This window comes from Staurois parvus, unplaced genomic scaffold (assembly GCF_062004578.1).
Source record: "Staurois parvus isolate SC_StPar_1 unplaced genomic scaffold, SC_StPar_1.0 ptg000999l, whole genome shotgun sequence".
NCBI classification, from domain to species: domain Eukaryota; kingdom Metazoa; phylum Chordata; class Amphibia; order Anura; family Ranidae; genus Staurois; species Staurois parvus.
In genome coordinates, this window is record NW_028318795.1 from 307,929 (window position 1) to 334,183 (window position 26,255).

Here is a 26,255-nt window from a genome sequence, read left to right on the forward strand (position 1 = left end):
GGACCACTAACTGTTCTACCACCTCCTCCCCTTGCTTTACCACTTGATACAGCAAGTTATTGTTAAGAGCCATGTAGGGAAAAGACACCGCTACATCATTTTCAACTGGTTCCCCATCAATCATTTTAATGTTTTCACGGGCTCTATTAAGTGTGGAATCTTTCAGTTGTTCCGTACAAAAATCCTCTTTTCTGACCTCTAGGTCAGGCACCACATTCTGTCCACTCTCACTAGAGCCAGCGATCATCTCTTGTTCTATATCCTCAATGTCTGGGGTTGGATCCAACTCCTCCTGCTCCCCAGCCATTACAGAGAAAGGGAAAAGATCTACGCCTTCCTCGGACACACCAACAGTTTCCCCTTCCACCTTGCCGTCAAAGGGGTCAGGAGTGAGTTCAGGAGTTTTCGGCGTTTCCCCAGCAGGGGAAGCTCGGTCCTCCTGACTCCCCTCCTTATCCCATAACTTCCAGAAATGGGGAAAATCTCTCCCCACTATGGCTTCATGAAGCAGAGAGGGCATCACCCCCACAGAATGGGTCACAGGGCCCCAGGGAGTACCAATCTCCACCAGAGCAGTCTGGTAATTACGTGTATCACCATGAATACAAATAACCCCAATCGTGCTAGGGTGTAAGCTTGCAGGGTTTACCAAATCACCTTTAACTAAGGTCACAACACTACCCGAGTCTAGCAGAGCAGTTACTGGCTTTTCATCAATGGCAATCACACACATTTGCTTTTCCATGCGTTTCTGACATGCTGCAGTACATACCACCTGTGCAAAAAGAGACATGCGTTTTCCTAAATAAGCATTTTCACATTGCATAGGTTCATCATTTAAAGGACAGTTTGCAGCAATATGACCTAACGCATGACAACGATAACATATTATATGTTCAGTGCTTAGACCTCTAAATGGCCTTGGGGACCTTCCTGACCTATTTGGCCAGTCTCTAGGTCCTAAGCCTACAGTCTCATGATCTGACACAATAGTCTTATCATTTTTTTCTGAGCCTTTGGCCCATGGAACAGTCTTACCGGATCCTCCGGATAGTTTTCCACCCCTAGTGACCTTGGGGTACGGCCCAGGTGAGTGCCAAAAGTCCTCAGCGGCTGCATATCTCTCCACCAGGTCCACCAGCTCATTTGCAGATTTAGGGTCTCCACGGTCGACCCACTTCCTCAAAGTGGCAGGGAGTGCACGTAAATATTGGTCCATGACCACACGCTCCACAATCTGAGGGCCTGACAATACCTCTGGCTGGAGCCACTTTTTGGAGAGATGTATCAAATCGAACATCTGAGATCTGGGTTGTTTGTCAGCCCTGAAATGCCACTGATGCACCCGCTGAGCCCGGACTGCAGTGGTGACACCCAGGCGTGCAAGGACCTCAGCCTTCAGTTTCTCATAGTCCTGGGCATCCCCTGGTTCCAGGTCATAATAGGCTTTTTGGGATTCACCTGTCAAAAATGGTGCAAGCAGTCCTGCCCATTGCTCCTTTTTCCATCCTTCCCGAACAGCAACCCTTTCAAAAGTGGTGAGGTAGGCCTCCACATCATCCGCAGGTGTCATCTTCTGCAAAACATAGCTGGCCTGCGCCATTTTCTGCTCCACTGGCAGCGGATCTGCAGATTCCTTCTTTAATTCTAATAGGTGTTGGGCCACCTGCTTAAGGAGCTCTCGGTCTGCTTGTTGGGCTTCATGTTGTGCCTGTTGGGCTTCCGCCAACTGGCGATTCGTCTCCCGTTGTGCTGCGTTGGCCTGCAGCAAGGCTCTTATAACTTCCTCCATCTTCCCACTTGCTCAGGAAGTTGCCCGCATCCTCCACCATATGTGGGGTTAGCTCAGGTGGGGGATCTCCTTCCCTGGGACAAAGGTAGACCGCACAGCAGGCTTTCGTCAAAATCTGACTGGATGTCAGTTTTATTAAAAAGGTTTGCAAGAAATATCAAAATAAACAAAACATCAAAATAAACCCTTGCCATCCAGGCACTAACTAAACAGCAGATGATTCCTCTCTCAGAGGTGAAGGGCTTCTCCCTGTCACCAAAACAAAATAACAGCAAACCTTTTCTTGCAGGTATAGTCCATACACACAGCTCTCTCAGAATACCTCTCTGAGTCCCAGGCCACGAGCAACTCCTTGCTCCAGCCCTGCCCTTTTTATATCACCTGTTGGTGGAGATCAGTGGAGTCCAAACTCTGGTCCGGAACCACCTGCTTAACTGTGGCCCCGAAAACCCGGAGTGGACTCCACCTAAACAGTCAGGTATGAGCATATGCGAGGTGACACATAGCGTCCCTCTATCACCTCGCCGTTCATCCTGTCACAATATATATATATATATGTGTGTGTGTATGTATTTGAACAGAAGTATTTGAACCCCCTGCGATTCTGCAGGTTCTCCCACTTAGAAATCATGGAGGGGTCTGACATTCACATTGGAGGACATTCCCACTCTGAGGACAGAATTCAGGAGAAGTATTTGAACCCCTGAGAAGATCCGTGTTAATATTTGGTACAGAAGCCTTTGTCTGCAATTACAGAGGTCAGACGTTTCCTGTAGTCCTTGGCCAGGTTTGCACTGCAACAGGGATTTTGGCCGACTCCTCCACACCGATCTCCTCTAGATCTGTCAGGTTTCGGGGCTGTCGCTGAGCAACACAGAGTTTCAGCTCCCTCCAAAGATGTTCTATTGGATTTAGGTGTGGAGACTGGCTAGGCCACTCCAGAACCTTGCTATGCTTCTTACGGAGCCACTCCTTGGTTCTCCTGGCTGTGTGCTTCGGGTCGTTGTCATGTTGGAAGACCCAGCCAGTAGAAGTAGAGTCCAGGATGTGCCTGTGCATCAAATTGAAGCTAGGAGAGCAGAGTCGGATGTAGGAGGTGAAGGGGGCGGTAATGCATTTTGGAGCATGCTCAATAGGCTCCTTCTTCAGACCTCTGAAGGCACATCCTGGACTCTACTTCCTGATCCTATAGACAGAGTTTGCTGCTGGACGGCTGGATGTCCCACCTGGATCTAATTACCACACAATGAGTCTTTTTAACTATTTATCTTGTAAGTGCAATTTATCCATTGTTTACTAAATAAATTTTCAATACTGCACTTAGAGGCGCCTTCCTCTCTTTTTCTTTTTTTTATGGAAAGTTCTGCCTGATACAGGAGGGAGGCATCCAATGACCCAGGGACTTGTGAATACAGACCTGAGTGCAGGATCTGGGTTGACTGTTGCTGCTGCTAGCTCCCTTGTACACTAATATGAATGCTTTCCTAGCCTGGAGCATTGCTTATGGTGTTCCGGTGCTGTCCATTCCCTGAGATATTGTTGAGGGGACTGCAGAAGAAGTAGCTGCAGAGTAAGAGTGTCCTCACATTTCTTTTCAGCCTTCTGGAGTATCCCATAGCTTCCCATCCTATCCTAGTTATTCAGCAATAAATACAGAAAAAGGCAACCCCTAGACTTTTCCTTGAGCCATGGAAGAGAGGAACCTGGGAAAAATCAGCGTCCCTTTCGGGGGTGACCACTACACAACAGCTCTTCTTTGAGGAACATGAGACCATTTTATCTTTGGCAGAGAGGTTTTTATGATGCAAAACTGATTTCAATCTACAATTTTTGTAAGTGTAGCACTACCCCTGTAGGAGCCGCTGAGTTATGGGCCAGGCAACGGCCAGGCAAAAGGTATTTTCTTCATATCTCCAATCGCAAACAGTCAGTAATACAGTCTTTCAGTTGGTTTTTAGTTGTTTTTATTAAAGGGTTAACAAGTTGGATGGGGTCTAGGGGTATATGGGATGCCCAAGGGAACTGCAAAGCTTTGAGGACAAACTTCATGGCAGCTACACTGTACAAAAGATGTGAATTCAGAAACAGAGACTGTCGCTTTAAGGAGCACTTGTCCCATTTGGTGTGCCTCCTCAGACCCCAGATGAATCCTCCTCTTTACCCAGCTGCTCTAAGTGAATCCCTGGACATGGGATCCCAAGAGCTAGCAATTAAGTAGTCCCAAATGAGAACTATTAGGGTCTTGCACCTGACCGCCCTCTCCCTTTATCTGGCCCAGGGGGTGTAGAAATACCAACACTGTCCTGTCAGCTTGATAGGTTAAAGCTGCTTTCAGGCCTTTTCACTGGGATTGCTCCTTCCTGACAGGTTGTCCTCCATAGGAGATGATGGGGCACTGGGGGTCCTTCTGTCCAGCAACTAGCCTGTAAGTAGGCTCCCCTCCCTGGGACCCCCCAGGCTCCACACTCCATCTTTCCTCTCAGTCCATCTTCCACTTGACACTGCACACCTACTCCCAGGTTCTGCCATATTTTAAGGGTTGTGTCTGGTCACCATGCCTGGCCTTCTGCCAGGGGACTGGCCAAGGTCCCTCAAATATGCAGATCTGGTCCTCCTCCCCTCCTCCACCGCTCTTCCAGAAAGTTCTGTAAGTTTCTGGAAAGGTGGGAGGGCTCCAGAAGCCCTGACTTGTAGAACCTCCCTGCCTGTCCTGAAGTGAACCCACTACCTCGCTCCCAGGCTGACTCATCTCAGGCTGCTACTCAGTATCTATAAAACAACAAATCAGGCTACCTAGGGGGCGCTACATAAGGAAAGACACATTTTTCAGGTGTTGGAAATCAAACCACTTTAAATTGAACCTAAACTCTGAATGCAGCTGTTTCCCCCTACTTGGTCTCCAGTGAGATCCAAACTAACAGTCTTAAATTTTCAATATTGGCAGTTTTGGGGTCCCTCCAATCTTTTCTGCATTACAGCCACCACACAGGGTAGGATCTGTGTGAGGCAGAACCACTGATTGGCTGCTCAGGTAAAGGGAGCCAGTAAAGGTGGTATCTCTTCTTCCGGACACCTCCAGCAGTCTAGATTGTCCACTTCAGGTGGAGCTTGACTGTAGTGGCAATGTAGTTAATTTGGGAGAAACTGGGTTTACGGTCACACGGGGCAGTGATCCGGTTGGATGCTGTGGACCCATGTGACCACTCGGCCATCTTGGGTCAAGCAGAGTCTATTTAAGACTCTGACCCTGGGTTTTGGTATGCTTTATGGCTAGTGTAGGGACAGGTTACCTGTCTGTCAGGGACAGTGCTAGCGGTAGGGAGAGGTTCTGGTGGGGTAGGGAGAGAGCAGGGACTAGGTCTACCTTCCCAGGAACTTCCAGTTTGGGATGGACCAGGCCAGGCCACACTCTGCTCCCCATGGCAGATGCTGTAGGCAACTCTGAGTCTACACACCACTGCCTCTACACTGCACTGTAAGTCTTCCCATTGGGCCTGTTTGTACCATTGAATTATTTCTACAATATATTATTTTTGGCAAATTGGGACACCTTGTGCCTACTGTCCATCACACCATGCTGCACCTACCCAGCAGGCTTTTCAGGTTCCTTTATGTTTGTGATTTTCTCCAGTTGACCCCCATGTTCAAAGATGAGCTCCTACATCGTTGCTCAAATATTTACCTTCTTTTTCTTTCCCAGGAACCAAACGCAACAACGGGTACGCAGTCACACAAGGAGGAAACCTCCACTGTAAGAGTATAATACATATTTCCGGTCAATGTCAAGCAGATCTAGTAGGGCAGTGCATAAAGGAAGCCCTGCACATGTGTGAGAGACAACGAGCGACCTCAGTGGCCTTCCCGGCCATGGGGACAGGTGAGAGACTCTCTGAGATCCTGAGTTATCTGTGTCTGAAGCATCAACTGTCTGCCGTCTCCCATAGCCACCAATTCTATTCAAATGTTCGATCTCCAACTGTCATTTTCCAGAGCAGGTTTGGTTAATATGTTACAGTGAACTGTATTCAGGCAATTTGGAAAGGAGAATTGTTTTTATTTCGCAGTCTAGACCAGGGGTCTCCAAACCTTCTAAACAAAGGACCAGTTTACTGTCCTTCAGACTTCAGAAGGGCCGGACTATTGGAAGTAAAAAAGGTCATGACTTACGTGGAATAAACCATGTCCCATCTTTGGTGTCAGCGGGAGGAATAGAGCCTGTCACGTACCTGGTTGGGGAGCCTGACGTGGAGAGGAGGCATCCTCTTACTACTCCCGCTTGGAGCCCCTGATAGTGGGAACAGAGGGCGCAGAGCCAGGAGTGGCTCGAGTGCCGGGTGGGTCTGGAGCTGGTGGCAGGTGAGTGAAGACCCAGGAGATCCGGATGCAGGCCAGGTGTGGATGCAGGAACGTAGGTGCAGCAGCAGACAGGTATGGCGGCAATCAGGATGCAGACTGGGAACGGACACAGGAGCGTGGATGCAGCAGCAGGCAGGTATGGCAGTGACCAGGATGCAGGCCAGGTGCAGGACCGTGGGTGCAGCAGCAGATAAGTATGGCGGTGACCAGGATGCAGGCCAGGTGCAGGACCGTGGGTGCAGCAGCAGGTAAGTATGGCGCTGACCAGGATGCAGGCCAGGTGCAGGACCGTGGGTGCAGCAGCAGGTAAGTATGGCGGTGACCAGGATGCAGGCCAGGTGCAGGATCGTGGGTGCAGCAGCAGGTAAGTATGGCGCTGACCAGGATGCAGGCCAGGTGCAGGATCGTGGGTGCAGCAGCAGGTAAGTATGGCGCTGACCAGGATGCAGGCCAGGTGCAGGACCGTGGGTGCAGCAGCAGATAAGTATGGCGATGACCAGGATGCAGGCCAGGTGCAGGACCGTGGGTGCAGCAGCAGGTAAGTATGGCGCTGACCAGGATGCAGGCCAGGTGCAGGACCGTGGGTGCAGCAGCAGGTAAGTATGGCGGTGACCAGGATGCAGGCCAGGTGCAGGATCGTGGGTGCAGCAGCAGGTAAGTATGGCGCTGACCAGGATGCAGGCCAGGTGCAGGACCGTGGGTGCAGCAGCAGGTAAGTATGGCGGTGACCAGGATGCAGGCCAGGTGAAGGACCAGGGGTACAGCAGCAGGTAAGTATGACAGCAATCAGGATACAAGCCAGGTGCAGCACCGTAGGTGCAGCAGCAGACAGGTATGGCAGCAATCAGGATGCAGACTGGGAACGGACACAGAAGCGTGGATGCGGCAGCAGGCAGGTATGGTGGTGGCCAGGATGCAGGCCAGGTGCAAGACCGTGGGTGCAGCAGCAGGTAAGTTGGCGGCAATCAGGATACAACCCAGGTACAGATGCAGGTAAGTTGGTGCAGCAGAGTCAGACAAGCTGGGTCAGGATCAAACGAGCAAATCAAGTACAAGGGAGCAGACAAGTGGATAGCCAGGAATAGCTGGGGTCAGTGCAGGCGGAGTTCTTTCTTAGTCAGGGTCAGATCAGGGTACAGGCAACAGAATCAGGTTATGGAGTGTAGGGACATTATAGACCAGAAGGCATTGATTACACTGTATTGCAGGTTTAAATCGCCCGCCTTGCGGTGACGTGTACGCTAATGCGCATGCGCGCACCCGAACGCTCCTGCGCATGCACGCACGCACACTCCCGCGCATGCGTACTTGCACTGCCACGGGCGGAGGGGATCCGGCGCCGTCGCACAGCTGCACAGAAGGATCCCTGACAGAGCCCCATCATTGTGCCCTATTGTTGGTGTCATTGGCAGGAATTGTGACCTGTCATTGGGAGTTATTCTGCCCCTTCATTGGTGTCAGAGGGGGGAATTATGCCCCATTGTTCCTATCAGTGGAAAAAAATAGTGCCCCAAGGGCCAGTTAAAAGTACGCAATGGGCCGCATCTGGCCCCCGGGCTGCAGTTTGGAGACCACTGGTCTAGACACATTAGTGTGTGATGTGTCTAGATAATAAAACGCCACTAAAGAATCTGAATATTCAGTCGTAAAGCGCAACTACAGCCAACTGAAATAAATACAAAGTGCCAACCCCACTCATCATCAATAGGTGCAGTAGGTGTTCTTATAAATAAAGTCCCTAATACACCCTAATACTTACCTTAACCTACGGAAGATTTTATAACCTTCACGACTGGGGTTTTTTTTTTTGCTATTCAGCACTACACTACTTTTTCTCAGTCCAGGGAAGACTGAGTCCATTGAAGACTGAGACTGAGCTCTGAAATCACATGTGTTGTTTTCATATTCCTGGTCCCAATCCTGCACAATTGTCTCCTTTGGTCAGGTGACCATGTGGACCGCACTTACGCTCATCAGACGACGTTTTCCCAGAAACTGTATATGCCGCCATAAGCTTTGATACTGAAGTTCACCACACAGCAAATAAACTGGCAACTTAAGCCACAGAGATACCAGCTAAGCGGCACCAACAATTTGCGCTCTTTGAAGCTCAATAAGCTCTGACATGATTCTGTATTACTAGCAGCGAATGATGAAATTGAGGCTTCCCACCTTATAGCTAGGTGTCTCATCACACAGCGAAAGTAAAAGAATGTTACATTACTTCCCCTTTCGCCGCCCTTACATTGGTGGTCGGTGGGAAGAATGTCCCTTACATTGGGGGTCAGTGGGAAGAATGTCCCTTACATTGGGGGTCAGTGGGAAGAATGTCCCTTACATTGGGGGTCAGTGGGAAGAATGTCCCTTACATTGGGGGTCAGTGGGAAGAATGCCCCTTACATTGGTGGTCGGTGGGAAGAATGTCCCTTACATTGGGGGTCGGTGGGAAGAATGTCCCTTACATTGGTGGTCGGTGGGAAGAATGTCCCTTACATTGGGGGTCAGTGGGAAGAATGTCCCTTACATTGGAGGTCAGTGGGAAGAATGCTCCTTACATTGGAGGTCAGTGGGAAGAATGTCCCTTACATTGGGGATCAGTGGGAAGAATGTCCCTTACATTGGAGGTCAGTGGGAAGAATGTCCCTTACATTGGTGATCAGTGGGAAGAATGTCCCTTACATTGGGGGTCAGTGGGAAGAATGTCCCTTACATTGGAGGTCAGGGGGAAGAATGTCCCTTACATTGGGGGTCGGTGGGAAGAATGTCCCTTACATTGGGGGTCGGTGGGAAGAATGTCCCTTACATTGGGGGTCAGTGGGAAGAATGTCCCTTACACTCGTGGTTGTTGGGAAGAAGTACCTCCTTACAGATAGCTAAAAATATTAACGGGGTCAGTGGGAACTTATCTGAGAGGTAAAAATTTCTCAAGGAACCCCTAGCAACCACTGGAGGAACCTTAGGCTTCCATGGAACCCTTGTCAGGAAACCTTGGTCTATACTCAAGACAAAAAAGTTTGAATAAAAGGGCAGGCTTGATGGATCATTTGGTCTTTGTCTGCCATTTGCGGTTTTAGTTTATATGCTTTTTTGCTCTCCAGTAAAGGTCCAAGATGTAAGATTTAAACAGCAAAGATTATTGATGTGATAGCTGATGGGATAAGCCACATTGAACTGCTTGTGGAGCATTGGTGAGGAGGATGAGATTGTCCTCCATAATGTGTCCTCTTGGTCACTCTCTGCTCTTTCTCTCTTTGTCCAGGTGCCGGCGGGGTGTCTTCTGCAGAAGTGGCAGATGCAATTCTAGACGCCGTGGTGGACTTTGTCAAATCTAAATCAGCCGTGACCGTCCAACACGTGACGATGGTGATATTCCAGCAACCCATGTTAATAGATTTCCATAACAGTATGAAGAAGAAGAAGAAGGAGACACCAGCTGCTGCAGCCAAACAACAGCCCTGGTATTATTTCCCCAGCATCACATGTAAGTGTCGCAGCTTTTTCACATTACTGTTGATGTTCTTTGGGTAAGGCTGCAGGTTGTGCCCCGTGTCAGCTGCTCACGTCACCTCTGTAAATGAGGATCTTCTCTTAGGACACTAAGTGCTGGAATCAGCATTGTAGTTGATGTGATCAGACTTTTAACTAGGCTACAGCAGCTTAAATTGAGAGATTTTCACTCACTTCCTTTACCATTTACAACATTTTATCAGTCTTCCTTTATGTATCGCTGTCCTTCTACATTATTATTATTATTACAGGATTTATATAGTGCTAACAGTTTTCTCAGCACTTTACAATATAACGGGAGACAATACAGCAACGATACAGTTGAATACAAGAGGTATTTGAGGACCCTGCTCCTTGGAGCTTACAATCTAGGAGGGAGGGGCTAGTGGTACAAAAGGTAGTAACTATGGGGGTTGGAGTGGTTGGAAGAGTAGAAGATTCCAGTATTAGGTGAGGGCGGGATAGGCTTCCCTGAAGAGATCGGTTTTCAGAGATTGCCTAAAAGTGAGCAGAGTAGACGATAGTCTGATAAACTGGGGTAGAGAGTTCCAGAGGATGGGGAAAGCTCTGGAGAAGTCCTGGATATGAGCATGGGAGTAGGAGACAAGGGAGCTAGAGAGTAGGAGGTCTTGCAAGGAGCGGAGAGTACAGTTTGGGTGATATTTAGAGACAAGATCGGTGATGTAATTTGGGGCGGAGTTATAAATGGCTTTATACGTTATTGTTAGTGTTTTGAATTTTATCTGTTGGGCAATGGGAAGCCAGTGGAGGGACTGGCAGAGAAGGGTGGAGGACACTGAATGGAGGCCAGTGGAGGGATTGGCAGAGAGGGGTGGAGGACACTGAATGGAGGCCAGTGGAGGGATTGGCAGAGAGGGGTGGAGGACACTGAATGGAGGCCAGTGGAGGGATCAGCAGAGAGGGATGGAGGACACTGAGTGGAGGCCAGTGGAGGGATTGGCAGAGAGGGTTGGAAGACACTGAATGGGGCCAGTGGAGGGATTGGCAGAGAGGGATGGAGGACACTGAGTGGAGGCCAGTGGAGGGATTGGCAGAGAGGGGTGGCAGATACAGAACGGTTAGTAAGGTGGATGAGTCTGGCAGCAGCATTCATGATAGACTGAAGAGGGGATGGCCTGCGATGAGGTCGGCCAATGAGGAGGGAGTTACAATAGTCAAGGCGAGATATAACAAGGGAGTGGATAAGTTGCTTAGTGGTTTCCGAGGTTAGGAACAGGCGTATCTTGGAGATGTTGCGGAGGTGAAGTCTACAAGATTTGGACAGAGATTGGATTTGGGGCTGAAAGGATAGGATTACACCTAGTACCCTGGCATGAGGGGAGGGACTGATGATTGTGTTACCGATATTTATGGTGAAGTCAGGGGTGGGGCGCGGGCTGGGGGGAATACTAAGAGCTCAGTTTTGGAAAGATTGAGTTTGAGGAAGTGGAGTGACATCCATGTCACTTAGTAGGTTAGTGCTGAACACATGGAACACAAATTCTGTAAATATTCTTTATCTTCTCTTTAAAGCAGCTTTGTTTAGTAGATTCCAATCCAACAAAAATGACAGTAAAGAAGAGGAAGAAGAGGAAGAAGAAGAACCCAAAGTTTTTGAGCTGAGAGAAAACATCGAGCCGGCCATTTTCCACCTGTGTGCAGAAAGCCCCGAATCTGTGAAAGCGGCCTCAGACTGGCTCCAAGACCTCATAACAAAGGATCAGCATAATATTACTATCACAGATAACTGGATACAGGACTTAGATGATAAGGACCATGGTGACCTGGCTCAGCTTCAAAGAGTCAACGAAGTTCATATTTCTTTTGATGCACCACAGTCCACCATTAAGGTGACAGGTCGCACCAAGGATGTCCTGGAGGTCAGTAGTAAAATCCATGAGATGATAAAGGGTGTGCGAGATAAGAAGACGCAAGAACGAGAGGCGGAGCTGTGCAGTAACGTGGTGGAGTGGGGATATTACCAAGGCACCAACTTTATTCCCTTCAACAAAATGACAAACCTAAAGCTGGAAACGGCTTATATTCACAAGAGTGCTGTGGATATTGAGATCGCCGGTGTAAAACACAAGGCAATTACAGAGCGAGAAAAAGCAAACGATACCAGAGGAAACACAATTAAGCTTCGACGGAATCTGAAAAATGGTAATTTCCATTCTTTCTTGTTCAAATCTTCATTAGTGATCCGATAAATATTATTATCGGACAGCCCTAGCTAATAGAAATATAAATAGATTGCCAGCCTTGGGAGTTCTTAGTGGTCACAGATGGCTCTCTGTATTACGTTGGACTGTTTTCATGCAGAGAACCAACCGGAAAGGCCAAGATACTGTACAGTATGATGCAGACCTCCAGATTAAACATGCCTGTAGACATTACAGTCTCCCAATACACCTGTCCTACGATTGCACATTTTAATGTCTATAGATCAGCTCCTGACAGCCCCGATTGACTGCTTCTGGAGGACAAAGTGATTGAACAGGTTAGAAAACACTGATTTAGCCTCAAGAAAGTCCAATGACAGGACAGCCTGTATGTGCACCCCCTTGCTACCTCCAATGCCAAAACAAGAATATTGGGTGACCAAACTCATATTGTATGGAGGAGACCCTGGGCCAAAGTCATCATGAGACAGATTGTATGACTTGCATGTCCGACTGTTATCTGATGTCTACAGTCAGCCCACAGACACCTCTACTCCAATGGCCCACCATCCCCTCACCTTCCTGTACAGACCTCAGCATCATGGGCAGCTGATCTACTGATAGCAACGGCCTACACCCATATCTCCTCTTACCTTCACTATGTGCCAGTTCTAAGTAAGCTTGGCAATTCTGCTTGTACCAAGTGCAATCAAAATGTCTGCAGGACAGGTTTTCTTCAATTTCAAACAGGCATTTGTGGCTAAGTCTGCTCATTTACCAGCCCCCATGGCTGACAGTCTGAATACTGGAGCTGTGGCAACCCAAGTCCAACACAGCTGCCAGCCTTGTGTTGCGTAATGTAGGGCAGACTTAGCAACCCATTAAAGACAAGACCACTACATTCCAGTGGAGCAGCTGTGAGTTGGTCTGCCAAGGGTCTGCCCAACGGTACCACTCAACATGCTGGTTGACAGCATTCTGACTGGGTGTACCATTGCCACTCAGGAGTAATAGGACATACCCACCAGCCTTGTAGGGAACCTGTAACAAAAAGGCACAAAATAGGTTTTCCTGTTTCTTACTTAGAAAATAGAACAAAATACTTTTATAACATCAGATAAGATGAGATGCTTCTGCTGCTGGACAAGCGAGAATCCAGACCATTGGAAATGCAGACCTGGAGGGCACAGTCCAGAGTTGGGTACAGCAGCCTGCTAAACCAATAATTCTCTCTTGTCCAACAGTATCCAGACCTGAAGGTTAGAACCCTTGGAACACTTTTTTGTTGAATTTTGTCTAAAAAATCACTTCAGGACTTCAGTACTCTCTTTCCTGTACTTCCGATACAAGTTCTTCCATGGTGTAGGAATAGGTCAGTAGGATGACTGAGGGAGGTGTTCATTCCATTCTGCAGGGTGTGACAATGATGGTGGCCTCTTGGTCTTCATTCTGAGACTCCTATCAATGTACACTGATGGGTGATAATTATGTTCTACAAGGAAACCAAAATGTAACTCTTAATATTACAGCCGCGCCCCTCGTAATCCCTCCACATTGGGATGCCATGGAAAACATCCAGCTGAAGGAGGTACCTCTGAACAGCAGCAGCCCGGACTACTCAGAGGTGGAGGGACTCTTTACACAATCGTGTCAAATGAGAATCATTAAGGTAATACTGAAGGTGAAACTCTGTTCTGCTAAGACACAATGGGGTTGATGCAGGGCTGTCTTAATGCATGGGCAGGGGCCCCAGGTGCATGAGGGCCCCATGATAATTTTACATTACATCCTGCGTGCCAACTGTCCCGGATTTGCCAGGAGTGTCACATCCCTAAGCTGTCCTGGGATGGCTGTGTCCTTGGCAGCATCCTGGAACCTGTACTGTGCCCTCCTGATCCCCTCCATACTGTGCCTTTCTTCCTTCCCCCTATACTGTGCCCTTTGTGTTGATTAGTCTTTGATTTACAGAACGGTTTCTTATTGTTAAAAATTTATTTTATCAAAAGTACTAATAAATATGAGGGGTATTCAAAAAGTTACTCCGCCTGTCTGCTCTCTCCTCCTACCAGCATGCTTCAAGCCAGCACATAAAACAATTTGGCTTTTTGTGCTGCTTCTCCCTCTGTAACTCTGAGTTCTGCTGTACACGGATGGCGAGATGCTAATACCAGGCACACATAGGTACTAGAAGTAAAAGAAAATCACTACAGTGAGCCTTTAATGTAGAGGAGAGGAAATACCAGAGCTCCCAGGATGCCTCAGTCTTAGCAGATGAACCTTGCAGAAAATTTCCTGCTTGTACCCTTGATTATGTAGCGCCCTCCTAGTGCAGCTAAGGGGATCTAGACCCTAATGGTTAGTCAGGAGCTGGTTAGCAGCTCAGGTGTGATAGCCAGAGGGGTCAAATTGTGGTCAGGGCTGAGAGACCCTGCCCCTCTGGAATTTCCCCCTGCTCTGAGGGTTTCAGAGGAGGGCCTTGTGGAAATGGGTGGATCTTAGGAGTGGGTGACTGCACTCTTGATGTACCTCAGCCATCCCCAACAGAAAGCTTGGCAAGGGGATGGGACTTCCTTAAATGTGTAAGAACCTGTTCAGTAGCAAGAGAGTGTTGGTGGGAGAGGGGAAGCAGGAAAATGTGGAGTGGAGCAGGAAGCAGAAAGATGTGATGCTAGAGGAGCAAGGCTGCCAGGAGGCCTGGTGAGGTGGGGCCTGCCTGCGAGCCTGGAGCTGGAAAGGAGGAAAACTTGGGACTCACTGGCCCCCTGAAAGAGGACCACCTGTATCGCGGGGAAAGTGCAGCCCAGTTGATAGGTCTGGTAGCAGCAGCCATCCAGCAAGTGGTACAGGAGAGGATCTGCGTGAGTACACCTGCACCCTCTGGGTGGATAGGGGAAGGAGCTGTCAGGAATGGACTCGCCAATAGTGGTGGTACTCACCTGCCTTGTGGTTTGCAGTACCAGGACTGGCCAGCAGGTGCTCTCAGCAACCAGAAGCTCACTTCTGCCAAAACACCTGAGGCTGATTGCAGGAGGTGCATATAAGGAATGGCCAGACGTGCAATCTGGGCCTTGGTGTATGTTTTCCCAAGAGCCCCTGTACCTGCATCCTGTCTGCTTCCTGTTGTGCCAGATGACTCGGTGCCTGCAGTCTTGCCAGATGACTCGGTGCCCGCAGTCTTGCCAGATGACTCGGAGCCCGCTGTCTTGCCAGATGACTCGGTGCCCGCTGCTCCGCCTGGTGGCCCGGTGCCCGCTGCTCCGCCTGGTGGCCCGGTGCCCGCTGCTCCGCCTGGTGGCCCGGTGCCCAGCCTGATGTGATTCTGTCCGGTGCCCAGCCTGATGTGCCTCTGTCCGGTGTCCAGCCTGATGTGCCTCTGCCCGGTGCCCAGCCTGATGTACCAGTCCTTGATATCCCGCCAATGGAACATTTTGTCCATTTAGGACGGTTTGGAGCGTCCTGAGGCCGCTCCTTGAGGGGGGGGGGGGGTACTGTCAGGAATGGACTTGCCAATAGCGGTGGGACTCACCTGCCTTGTGGTTTGCAGTACCAGGACTGGCCAGCGGGTGCTCTCAGCAACCAGAAGCTCACTTCTGCAGTCAGCCAAAACACCTGAGGCTGATTGCAGGAGGTGCATATAAGGAATGGCCAGACTTGCAATCTGGGCCTTGGTGTATGTTTTCCCAAGAGCCCCTGTACCTGCATCCTGTCTGCTTCCTGTCTGATCCTGCTTGATCCCTGACTCTGATTGAACTCCGCCTGTCCTGACCTCTGCTATTCCTGACCACTCTCCAGTCTGCTCCTTTGGTACCTTGTCTGCCTGATTGTTCCTGACCCGGCCCGTCCGACTACGCTTAGTATTGTTCTTTTGTTATCTGTTGGGGGTTTTGGTTTGGTTTGTTTGCACTGTGTTTATGTTTAGTCTTGCACTGCGTTTATGTATTGTTTAGTCTTAAATAAATTATATTCTTTATACCATATCTGAAGCCTGCGTTTCCCTGTGTCAGTCCACACACCTCTGGTCATACCCGGAGCCCTGACAGGAGCACTCTGGTGGAAAACCAGAGTAGCCCCCTACTAGTGGCTATTACTCATTTGATGGAACCAGAACCAAATCCCCTGCTCATGAAGAAAGTCTCCAGAATGCTGGGTGAAGAGGAGTTCACCTATGGTCTGGGGTAGTACAACTGGAGCTGCTGGCTAGCACTCCACCACAGACTGTTACTTCAAGAAGGAGACGTTGCGAATAGTTCAGGAAGTTGTCCTCAGATTTTGGATCCCTTGGGCATCCTATATATCCCCTTACCCCATCCAAGCTCTAATCCCCTCAATAAACAACAGAAACACTCAGGGACTGATTTCTGTCTCTGGATGAAAGCTTGTGTGGAAAATACTGAATGACTGGCCATGCAGGACCATAGGGGGACCCAAATTCATCAGTAATCCCTAAGGGGGTAGCGCTACAATTAGATCATGCTGCTTGTTGTTCTTCCCCACCCCAGTATTGTTATCCTCCCATCCAGCACGGACCCCTCTATATAGACATGACCCCCCCATACAGTGCGGGTTTGCTTCCCGTGGTGTAAGATACGGTTGGTGAACGTGGATCAGTGAACTCAGAGGAGGATTCAGTTTTATTTCTTTTCATTCCCAGATTGAGAGAATACAGAACCAACATTTGTATCAGAATTACCAAATTAAGAAGAGCAGCATCGATACCAAGAACGGTACCAGGACCAATGAGAAGAGACTCTTCCATGGCACCGAGGGCGGGACAACCGATAATATAAATCGTAATGGGTTCAACAGAGCCTTTGCTGGGAGGAATGGTGAGAAGTGACCCCCCCCCCATTATCCTTCTATATTATACAATTCTATTGTCTGATACAGGCAAGAGGGCAACTCCACCTAAACAAGCAAATTCAATATTCACCAAAAAGGAGCAAAGTCTGTCCACTGCACCGCACTGCAAATCTGTGGTGGGGACATTAGAGTGTACATTTTTGTTTATTAAAAACAAACAACATAATAACATATTTACATGTATACAGAATAAATAAAATCTTATATATATATATAATTAACCACTTGCAGTCCGGCTCATGTATATAAACAGCCAGACGGTGGCAGTGCAGGGGCGGGTTGCTGTTCTTAAACGGCGCCCGCCATTTTGGACTGTGCGCGCTCCCTGGGAGTGTGCAGCACCGTGATCTGGTGCCCACTGTGTCCTTCTCTCTGCGAGGTCCCGATCATGTGATCACTGATTGGCCAATCAGTGATCACATGCAGAGTAGTAAGCAAGAGGTCACTTCTGACATCATTGCTTACGATGTGTGAAATCTGTGAATGATCGCAGAGGTCACATGGTACAGGGCCATTCACAGCCAATTGTCCAGCCAAAATGTCAGATCCCACCTTTACCTTCCCTCCAGCCACAGTCACAGGTTTCTTGGTGTCAGAGTCCACAGTCACAGGATTCCCAGTCCCAGCAGAGTGCAGTCCTGCAGGCACAGCAGCCATCTTCCCTGCAGAGCTCTGTGCAGACACAGGAGGATTTCCCTCCAAAACTCTGCTGTGCACATGGCTCCCCATACCGGAGTCCACGCCGCTCCCCATACCGGAGTCCACGCCGCACCCCATACCGGAGTCCACGCCACTCCCCATACTGGAGTCCACGCTGTCAGATTTAATAAAGCATGGCTTCTCAGTCTTTTTTTCCTTTACAGGACCAGGTACAGAGTCCTCACCATCATCCTCATCTTCTGAAAACCGGAAAGTTCTTCCATTTAGAGGAGACTCCATTTCATTTATAAACTTTAGCAGCCCTCCGCCATTTTCCTCTACCTCCTGTGCTGTTCCTCCAACTTGCTGGGGAGGGATGCAGAGGCTGACATTTCCTCCAGGGAAGCAGATCCTGAGGTGGATGGGATACCAGGGGCAGCATCCAGGACCCCCTCCTCGCTCTCCACCCGTACTGCCACCGCCGATGCTGGATCCTTACTGGTGTCTCCCTTCATTTTCCTGAACCTTTCCTCATTCTGGAATTTCTCCTTGAACACTCCGCTCTTTTCCTTCAATGCTTTCCCTAAATTCTGCTGCTTCTTGATGACGTCCTCCAAACTTTCATCTCCGGCTTCAGACTCTGCCGCTGCTTCATGACATTCTCCAAACCTTTCATCTCCGGCTTCAGACTCTGCTTCATGGCGTCCTCCAAACCTTTCATCTCCGGCTTCAGACTCTGCCGCTGCTTAATGACGTCCTCAAAACCTTTCATCTCCGGCTTCAGACTCTGCCGCTGCTTGATGGCGTCCTCCAAACCTTTCATCTCCAGCTTCAGACTCTGCCACTGCTTGATGGCGTCCTCCAAACCTTTCATCTCCAGCTTCAGACTCTGCCGCTGCTTGATGGCGTCCTCCAAACCTTTCATCTACGGCTTCAGACTCTGCCGCTGCTTCATGACGTCCTCCAAACCTTTCATCTCCGGCTTCAGACTCTGCCGCTGCTTGATGGCGTCCTCCAAACCTTTCATCTCCAGCTTCAGACTCTGCCACTGCTTGATGGCGTCCTCCAAACCTTTCATCTCCAGCTTCAGACTCTGCCGCTGCTTGATGGCGTCCTCCAAACCTTTCATCTACGGCTTCAGACTCTGCCGCTGCTTCATGACGTCCTCCAAACCTTTCATCTACGTCTTCAGACTCTGCTCCATGCCTTACCATGGAGAACGTTCTTCTTCTTGTAATCTGCTTTCAGGTTCATCAGCTTTTCCTCCTTTGCAATTCTCACCAAATAGTCAGCAACCCGCTCTCTGAAGACAGGGAGGGATTCCCCTCTTTTAGGGCCACAGCCAAGGTCTTCTGGTGTAGGTGAAGCATGGGAGGGCAAGCTGGGTCCCTCAGGGGGAACATGGCCTGAGCCTATCCCAAAAGAAGCCATGTTTCTAGGCCATGTTTCTAGGCCTGGCCCCCTAGTGTCTGGAGAGGGAGAGCAACTGCACAAGCACAGAGACTGATGGGACTGTGAGGGAGGAGGTATTAGAGTGTAAGCTCCTCTGGTACAGAGTTTGATGTGACTGTAGACATTAGATTATGTGTCTCTTCTTGTACATTATGGAGTTGATACATTTATAGGGATATAATATCTCAGACATGAGAGGTTCTCTCATATGTAGATATCCTGTATATTCCGTGTTCCCTCATATGTACATATCTTGTATATTCCGTGTTCCCTCATATGTAGATATCCTGTATATTCCGTGTTCCCTCATATGTAGATATCCTGTATATTCCGTGTTCCCTCATATGTAGATATCCTGTATATTCCGTGTTCCCTCCTATGTAGATATCCTGTATATTCCGTGTTCTCTCATATGTAGATATCATGTATATTCCGTGTTCCCTCATATGTAGCTATCCTGTATATTCCGTGTTCCCTCATATGTAGATATCCTGTATATTCCGTGTTCCCTCATATGTAGATATCCTGTATATTCCGTGTTCCCTCATATGTAGATATCGTGTATATTCCGTGTTCCCTCGTATGTAGATATCCTGTATATTCCGTGTTCCCTCATATGTAGATATCCTGTATATTCCGTGTTCCCTCATATGTAGATATCGTGTATATTCCGTGTTCTCTCATATGTAGATATCCTGTATATTCCGTGTTCCCTCATATGTAGATATCCTGTATATTCCGTGTTCCCTCATATGTAGATATCCTGTATATTCCGTGTTCCCTCATATGTAGATATCCTGTATATTCCGTGTTGTATTTCTGATCTCAGGATAATCATTTCCTTTCTCTTTCTATGAGTCCAGCTGCGATGTTGGGAAGAGGGACGTACTTCGCTGTTGATGCCATTTACTCTGCGGATGACACGTACTCCAAACCGGATACAAATGGATACAAATACATGTACCTGGCCCGTGTCCTCACCGGTGTGTACTGTGCTGGGAATAGAGCAATGATCGCCCCTCCAGCCAAGAGCCCATCGAACCCCACCGACCTGTATGACAGCGTCACAGACCGTGTATCAGGACCCTCGGTGTTCGTGATATTTAATGACATCCAGGCCTATCCGGAATACCTCATCACCTTCACCAAGTGACCTCAGAGAGCACAACGAGGGCTATGGGGAAGTGTCAAGACTCTCAGCAGCTTCCCTGCGCAGCTCATGGCATCACCTGACAAGAAGACTCCTCCCGGGGCATACTACTTTTTTTTTTCTTTGACTGCCACTTGCGTCTTCCTTCTTTCTTCTTCTGGTTTGCACTAAATTCCAATAAATTGCCTGTTGACCCCCTTAGAGGGAACTCTGATCATCCAGCAGAATCCGTCTCTGACCAGCTTCACATGGAACTCTTCCACTTTAAAGTGAACCTGTAGCCGGGCAATAGAAAAGCAATACAGAATAGAAGAGGATGGCGTGCCCCTCCTACCCCCCCCCCCCATTCCCCCTCCCCTCCCCCTAGTCAGATTTCTGTCTTGTACCCTGTCTGGTGAAGGGAATTTCTTTATTGGAGACCTGGATGAGTGATAAAAACTTGATGGAGGTCCTAAGCCATCCTCAGTCTACCCAAAAATTTGGCTTGACATACACTTTCAGGGGTCTAGCTAAAAAAAATAGGTTGTGCCAATTTCTTTTTTTTTTTTAGCCACTTCAATACCGGGCACTTCTACCCCCTTCCTGCCTACAGGATGCTTCTACCCCCTTCCTGCCTACCAGGCGCTTCTACCCCCTTCCTGCCTACAGGACACTTCTACCCCCTTCCTGCCTACCGGGCACTTCTACCCCCTTCCTGCCTACCGGGCACTTCTACCCCCTTCCTGCCTACCGGGCACTTCTACCCCCTTCCTGCCTACAGGGCACTTCTACCCCCTTCCTGCCTACAGGGCACTTCTACCCCCTTCCTGCCTACAGGGCACTTCTACCCCCTTCCTGTCCAGGCCAATTTTTAGCTTTCAGTGCTGTCGCACTTTGAATGACCATTGCGCGGTCATGCAACACTGTACCCATATGAAATTTTTATAATTTTTTTCACACAAATAGAGCTTTCTTTTGGTGGTATTTAATCACCGCTGAATTTTTTTTTTTTGCTAAATAAAACAAAAAACATTTGAAAAAAATGCACTTTTCTGTTTCTGTTATAAAATTTTGCAAATAAATACCATTTCTTCATAAATTTAGGTCTGCTACATTTCTTTGGTGAAAATAATAATAATTTTTTTTTTTAAATGTTTCTATTTTTTTTTATTTTTATTACATTTTTTCTTTTTTTTACTATTTTATTTTTCAGCACACTGTGACCAAAGCAATACAATGTTACCGTAGCAACTTTGAACTACTCTGGGCAAGTGATCAGGATTTTTTTTTTCTGAAAGTTGCATAAAATCTGGGAGCCAGACAGTGGCAGCCTCCATCTGACGCCGATCACACAGTATTTTTTTTTTTCATTGGAGATCCCCCTTTAACCTCGCCGCGCCTTTTAAAATTTGCTCCTCACTATTCTGATTTCTTTTGTCCACAGTTGGATATTTTCTATGTGACGTCATATGGGGTTATTACATTTTCTTCACAATCGGTAGGAAGAGATGAGAAGATTTTCTCACAAGTGTAATGATTCTGGTTGTACAATCCTAGTGTTTGCTATAGGAAATAACTGGATATGTATGCTGCCCCCTCCCCCCCCCCACATACATGGCCCAATCACTGTCCTATACCCCACATGGAAGAAAACTATATTTGAAATATATTTTGAAAATATTCAAAATATATATGTACAGGGTGATTGAAAAGTAACTCCTTATTTTAAAAATCTTATCATTTTTATTTTTTAATCATTATTTTTTACAAAAAATGAATATGAGAAGAACACACATAACATGGATTTTTATTTAAAATTCGATATGTGCACCAGCATTCGCCTGCAGCTTCTGAAGCCGCTCGGGAATCGCATCGACTGCTCTTCACAGGAACTCTTGTGGGATGGCAGAAATAAGTTCTCGTAGTCGCCCTTCAAGTTCTTTGGTTTCGTAGAGTAAACTTCCTTCAACCAACCCCAAAGAAAAAAGTCGCAGGGTGTTACATCAGGGCTTCTGGCCGGCCACTCATGCGGACCACTTCGACCCAACCATCTCCCAGGAAAATGTTCCTTCAGCCATTCACCAACAATAATAGCAAAATGTGGGGGAACACCATCTTGTATGAAAATCAAGTCTTCAATATTCTCCCAGGTATAGACAACTGGCCAGATTTCATCTTGCAGGATAGTGAGATACCTTCCGGCATTCATGGTATCGCAGATTTAATTGTCATAGATTAAGGAACATACATTAAAGAAAAAAAAGAAAAAAAAGTAACTTCATATAAAAAATTTATAAATAGTTTAATAAAGGGAGTTACTTTTCAATCACCCTATTACTGCACGTTGAAATGCGTTTTTTCTTTATTACAAAATATATGAAAAAACATTTTTAAAATATTTTTTTAAAATATATTCCTCAGAATTTTTTTAATATATAAAGAAGTAATTTTAACATATATTATTATTATTATTATTTTTATTATTATACAGTATTTATAAAGCGCCGATAGTTCGCTCAGCGCTGTACATTACAGAGGGGACAGAACATGTGACAGAACAATACCAATACAATGCAAAACATGAGGGGATTGAGGGCCCTGATCTTTGGAGCTTACAATCTAGGAGGGAGGAGATGGTGGTACAGGAGGAGATAGCTGTGGAGGATGGGGTGGTAGGAAGAGTGGAGGAGGTCGGTCAAGTTAGCAGGGGGTGGGGTAGGCTTCCCTGAAGAGATGGGTTTTCAGGGTGAGCCTAAAGGAGAGGAGAGTAGGTGATAATCTGATGGGTTGGGGCAGGGAGTTCCAGAGGATGGGTGACACCCTGGAGAAGTCCTGGAGGCGGGCATGGGAGGAGGAGACCAGGGAACTAGAGAGAAGGAGGTCTTGTGAGGAGCGGAGTGTGCGTGCTGGGCGGTACTTGGATATTAGGTCGGTGATGTAGTTCGGGGCAGTATGGTGGACGGCTTTGTACGTCAGTGTTAGGATTTTAAATTTGATCCGTTGCGCAATCGGAAGCCAGTGGAGGGATTGGCAGAGAGGGGTGGAGGACACAGAGTGGAGGCCAGTGGAGGGATTGGCAGAAGGGGGTGGAGTACACTGAGTGGAGGTCAGTGGAGGGATTGGCAGAGGGGGGTGGGGGACACAGAGTGGAGGCCAGTGGAGGGATTGGCAGAGGGGGGTGGAGGACACTGAGTGGAGGCCAGTGGAGGGATTGGCAGAGAGGGGTGGAGGACACTGAGTGGAGGTCAGTGGAGGGATTGGCAGAGGGGGGTGGAGGACACTGAGTGGAGGTCAGTGGAGGGATTGGCAGAGGGGGGTGGCGGAGATGGAGCGGTTGGAAAGGTGAATGAGTCTGGCAGCCGTATTCAGGATGGACTGAAGCGGGGATAGCCAGCGGTGAGGCAGGCCAGTGAGGAGGGAGTTTCAGTAGTCGAGTCGTGATATGATGAGGGAGTGGATGAGCTGTTTAGTGGTTTCTGGGGTTAGGAACGTGCGTATTTTGGTGATGTTGCCAAAATACATATATTTGTAAATGCATTCCAAAAATGTAGATTCAATGTATTTTTAAAGACATACAGTATATTTGAAAATTTATTTTTAAAAATATTTTTCATATATTTTGTAATAAACGCATTTCAACATATCATATAATATTATATATATATATATATATATATATATATATATATATATATATATATATAGAATACGGCCAAAATTGTAGTGTTTCAAATATATGTCAATATATTTGGGAAGAATATTTTTTAAATATATTTATTTTTTTACTTATATTTTTGAATATATTTGTCTTCCCTGTGGGTACAGCCTATCCAGTTCTTACGGTTGGATTGGATTGTGTTTTTTTTATGACTTCCAACCTTCAGGATAGAACTTGTGGCAGTCCAAAGTGTTTGTCATCTCCCCTCTATAGGGCCAGAAACTCCTCCTTTCCTCACATTGGGCTCTCACGTGTGGCCAATTTATGGGGTGTCCCTGTGTATGTAGCAGGGGCCTCCACATGGGATTGTACACGATTGCCCCAACCCAAAATACGCAATATAAACCACCATAAAAAATTATGAAATACGAGACCTGTGAATGAGGAAACGTGTTGTCCGAGGGTTCAAATCAAACTTTTATTAACTCATCAATGGGGCAGCTGTTAGAAACCACAGGCCCCACATAGAGTCAACCTTACAACCACTCCTCCCCACCCCCCCACAGTTTACTAGGCTTCAGTTATGAATGAACACAGTCAGTGATTGGTACCGATCACTAGTTGTGTACATCCAGGAAAGGAAGGGGCTGGTAAATGTGACATATTTATCACCCCTATTGGGGGGGGGGGTGAGTGATGGGAGACCAGTCGGGGTTCCTGGTGGGGGTCTTGGGCCTAGGGACCCTCATCGACTTGTAGCTGGCAACCATGGACTGACTGCCTTTGTGGATCATTGCCAACTTATGGACTCTAAAGGACTTGCACTACCTCTTGTGGATTTGTTGCCTGAATGGACTTCTGACCTGCCTTCCCCCTAAGGTTTTCACACTTTATGGGGCACTTGGAGAACATTGTACAGGGATTTATGGAAAATGTCTTTTTGAGAACGGTCACTCTTTCTGCAAACTACATCAGTAAAGGATCTCTGTTTATTCTCTTGCTTTGCCTGGTCTGAAGTCTCTTAAAGGGTGTGCATGCGCAGCGTATCACAAGACCACGCCTTGCAACACAACTAGGGAGCTGAGTTGGAGGAAGATACAGTACATGGGTCTAACACAGAGTGCTCTCCAGAGGAAGCTAATGTGTTGTTGCTAAAGACTACAGTGTCTGTGTCACATGCAATGCAGCCAATCAGCCAGGAGATAGGTGACATGGCAAAGGTGAGGGTCACTCTGGTAGTGGAGGGGTTTAAGGGCTTAGCACCTCCACTAGCAGCTGTCTCCCCATTCTTTGGGACCGGACTGAGTCCCTAGGGACATTAATGCAGGGCAAAATGGGCAGCTGCCCTGAGCCCAGTCATTTTTGTGGGGCTCAATGCAGCTTTCCCACATTTGCTAGTTGTCCCAAGTTATACCCTTGTCCCTTGAAGTCTTCCTCCTGCGCTGTGTCCTGATATCTCAATGTGAAGTGATGTCACTTAAACTGCCCTATTGCAGTGTACAGATGATCCAGACCATGTCCGCATTCACATGTACTTAAATAGCTGGCACTGATATGTAAATACCAGCAACATTTACCCCCCCCCCCTTCCCGAGGTTTCATCCACCATCACCTCTGCTGAATGCTGCCCACTGTGGAGGTAAATAGGGGCATGCCTAAAAGTCCTGCCATTTAACTGTGGTCATTGAGCCTACAGTCAATCTGTTCTGCAAAGGTAAGCAAGGTGGTGCGGGTGGGGTGTACAGAAGTAGGCAGAGAAGGAATTACAGTTTGGGGTGCACAGGTGAGCAAGGAGGGGATATACAGAGGTAAGGAAGGTGGGTGAATTGATGAGCAGAGCAGGCATGTAGAGTTAAGGTGGGGGGTTGGGGTGCAGAGGTTATTAATTAGTGAGCCATATTGATGTGCTGCAACCTCTAGAAACTAATCAGTGAGCTGTAATGATGTGCTGTAACCTCTAGAAACTAATCAATGAGCTGTAATGATGCGCTGTAACCTCTAGCAACCAATCTGTGAGCTGTAATGATGTGCTGAAACCTCTAGCAACCAATCAGTGGGCGGTAATGAAGTGCATTACCCTCTAGCAAGCAATCAGTGAGCATAAGGCTGTGCAGGAAGCTCCATCAACCAATCAGTAGTAATGATGTGCAATAACCTCTAGCAAGCAATCAGTGAGCAGTAAGGCTGTGCAGTAAGCTCTAGCAGCCAATCAGTGAGTGGTAAGGATGTGCTGTAACCTCTAGGAACCAGTGAGCAGTAAGGCTGTGCAGTAAGCTCTAGCAACCAATCAGTGAGTGGTAAGGATGTGCTGTAACCTCTAGCAACCAGTGAGCAGTAAGGCTGTGCAGTAAGCTCTAGCAACCAATCAGTGAGTGGTAAGGATGTGCTGTAACCTCTAGCAACTAATCAGAGAGCCGTAGCGTGTGCTGTAACTTTTAGCAACCAATCAGTGAGCAGTAATGATACGCTGTAACATCTGGCAACCAGCCGCAATCACTGCCCGATCTGCTGCAATAAACTGACTTTAAGTCTAACTGCTCTTTATTGTTTGTCTCAGAGCAGTTGGAGAGCGACATTGCATGGGGGGGAGGGGCAATAAAATGTTTGCTCCGGGTCCAAGCTATAATAAAGATATCTCTGGATGTAGAGGAGCCCCGGGAGAATAGGAACAAGCACAGAGAATGGACAAAAAGAGTGTTT

The 26,255-nt window shown here is 47.8% G+C and overlaps 1 protein-coding gene across 2 annotated transcripts in view; it reads left to right on the forward strand.

Annotated features, from left to right (window-relative positions):
- The window catches only part of LOC149441364 (protein mono-ADP-ribosyltransferase PARP14-like), a 124,327-nt gene extending 103,331 nt beyond the window's left edge, over nt 1-20,996 (forward strand). Inside the window, exons 12-17 of one of the 2 annotated variants that reach the window (XM_089657430.1) lie at nt 5,493-5,669; nt 9,408-9,629; nt 11,189-11,818; nt 13,347-13,486; nt 16,469-16,643; nt 19,632-20,996. In XM_089657430.1, coding sequence (XP_089513556.1) covers nt 5,493-5,669; nt 9,408-9,629; nt 11,189-11,818; nt 13,347-13,486; nt 16,469-16,643; nt 19,632-19,921 — 1,634 coding nt within the window. In that variant the 3' untranslated portion in view covers nt 19,922-20,996. The remainder of the gene's footprint in view (nt 1-5,492; nt 5,670-9,407; nt 9,630-11,188; nt 11,819-13,346; nt 13,487-16,468; nt 16,644-19,631) is intronic. The other variant, XM_089657431.1, reaches the window with a different exon arrangement.
- The last annotated feature ends 5,259 nt before the right edge of the window (nt 20,997-26,255 follow it).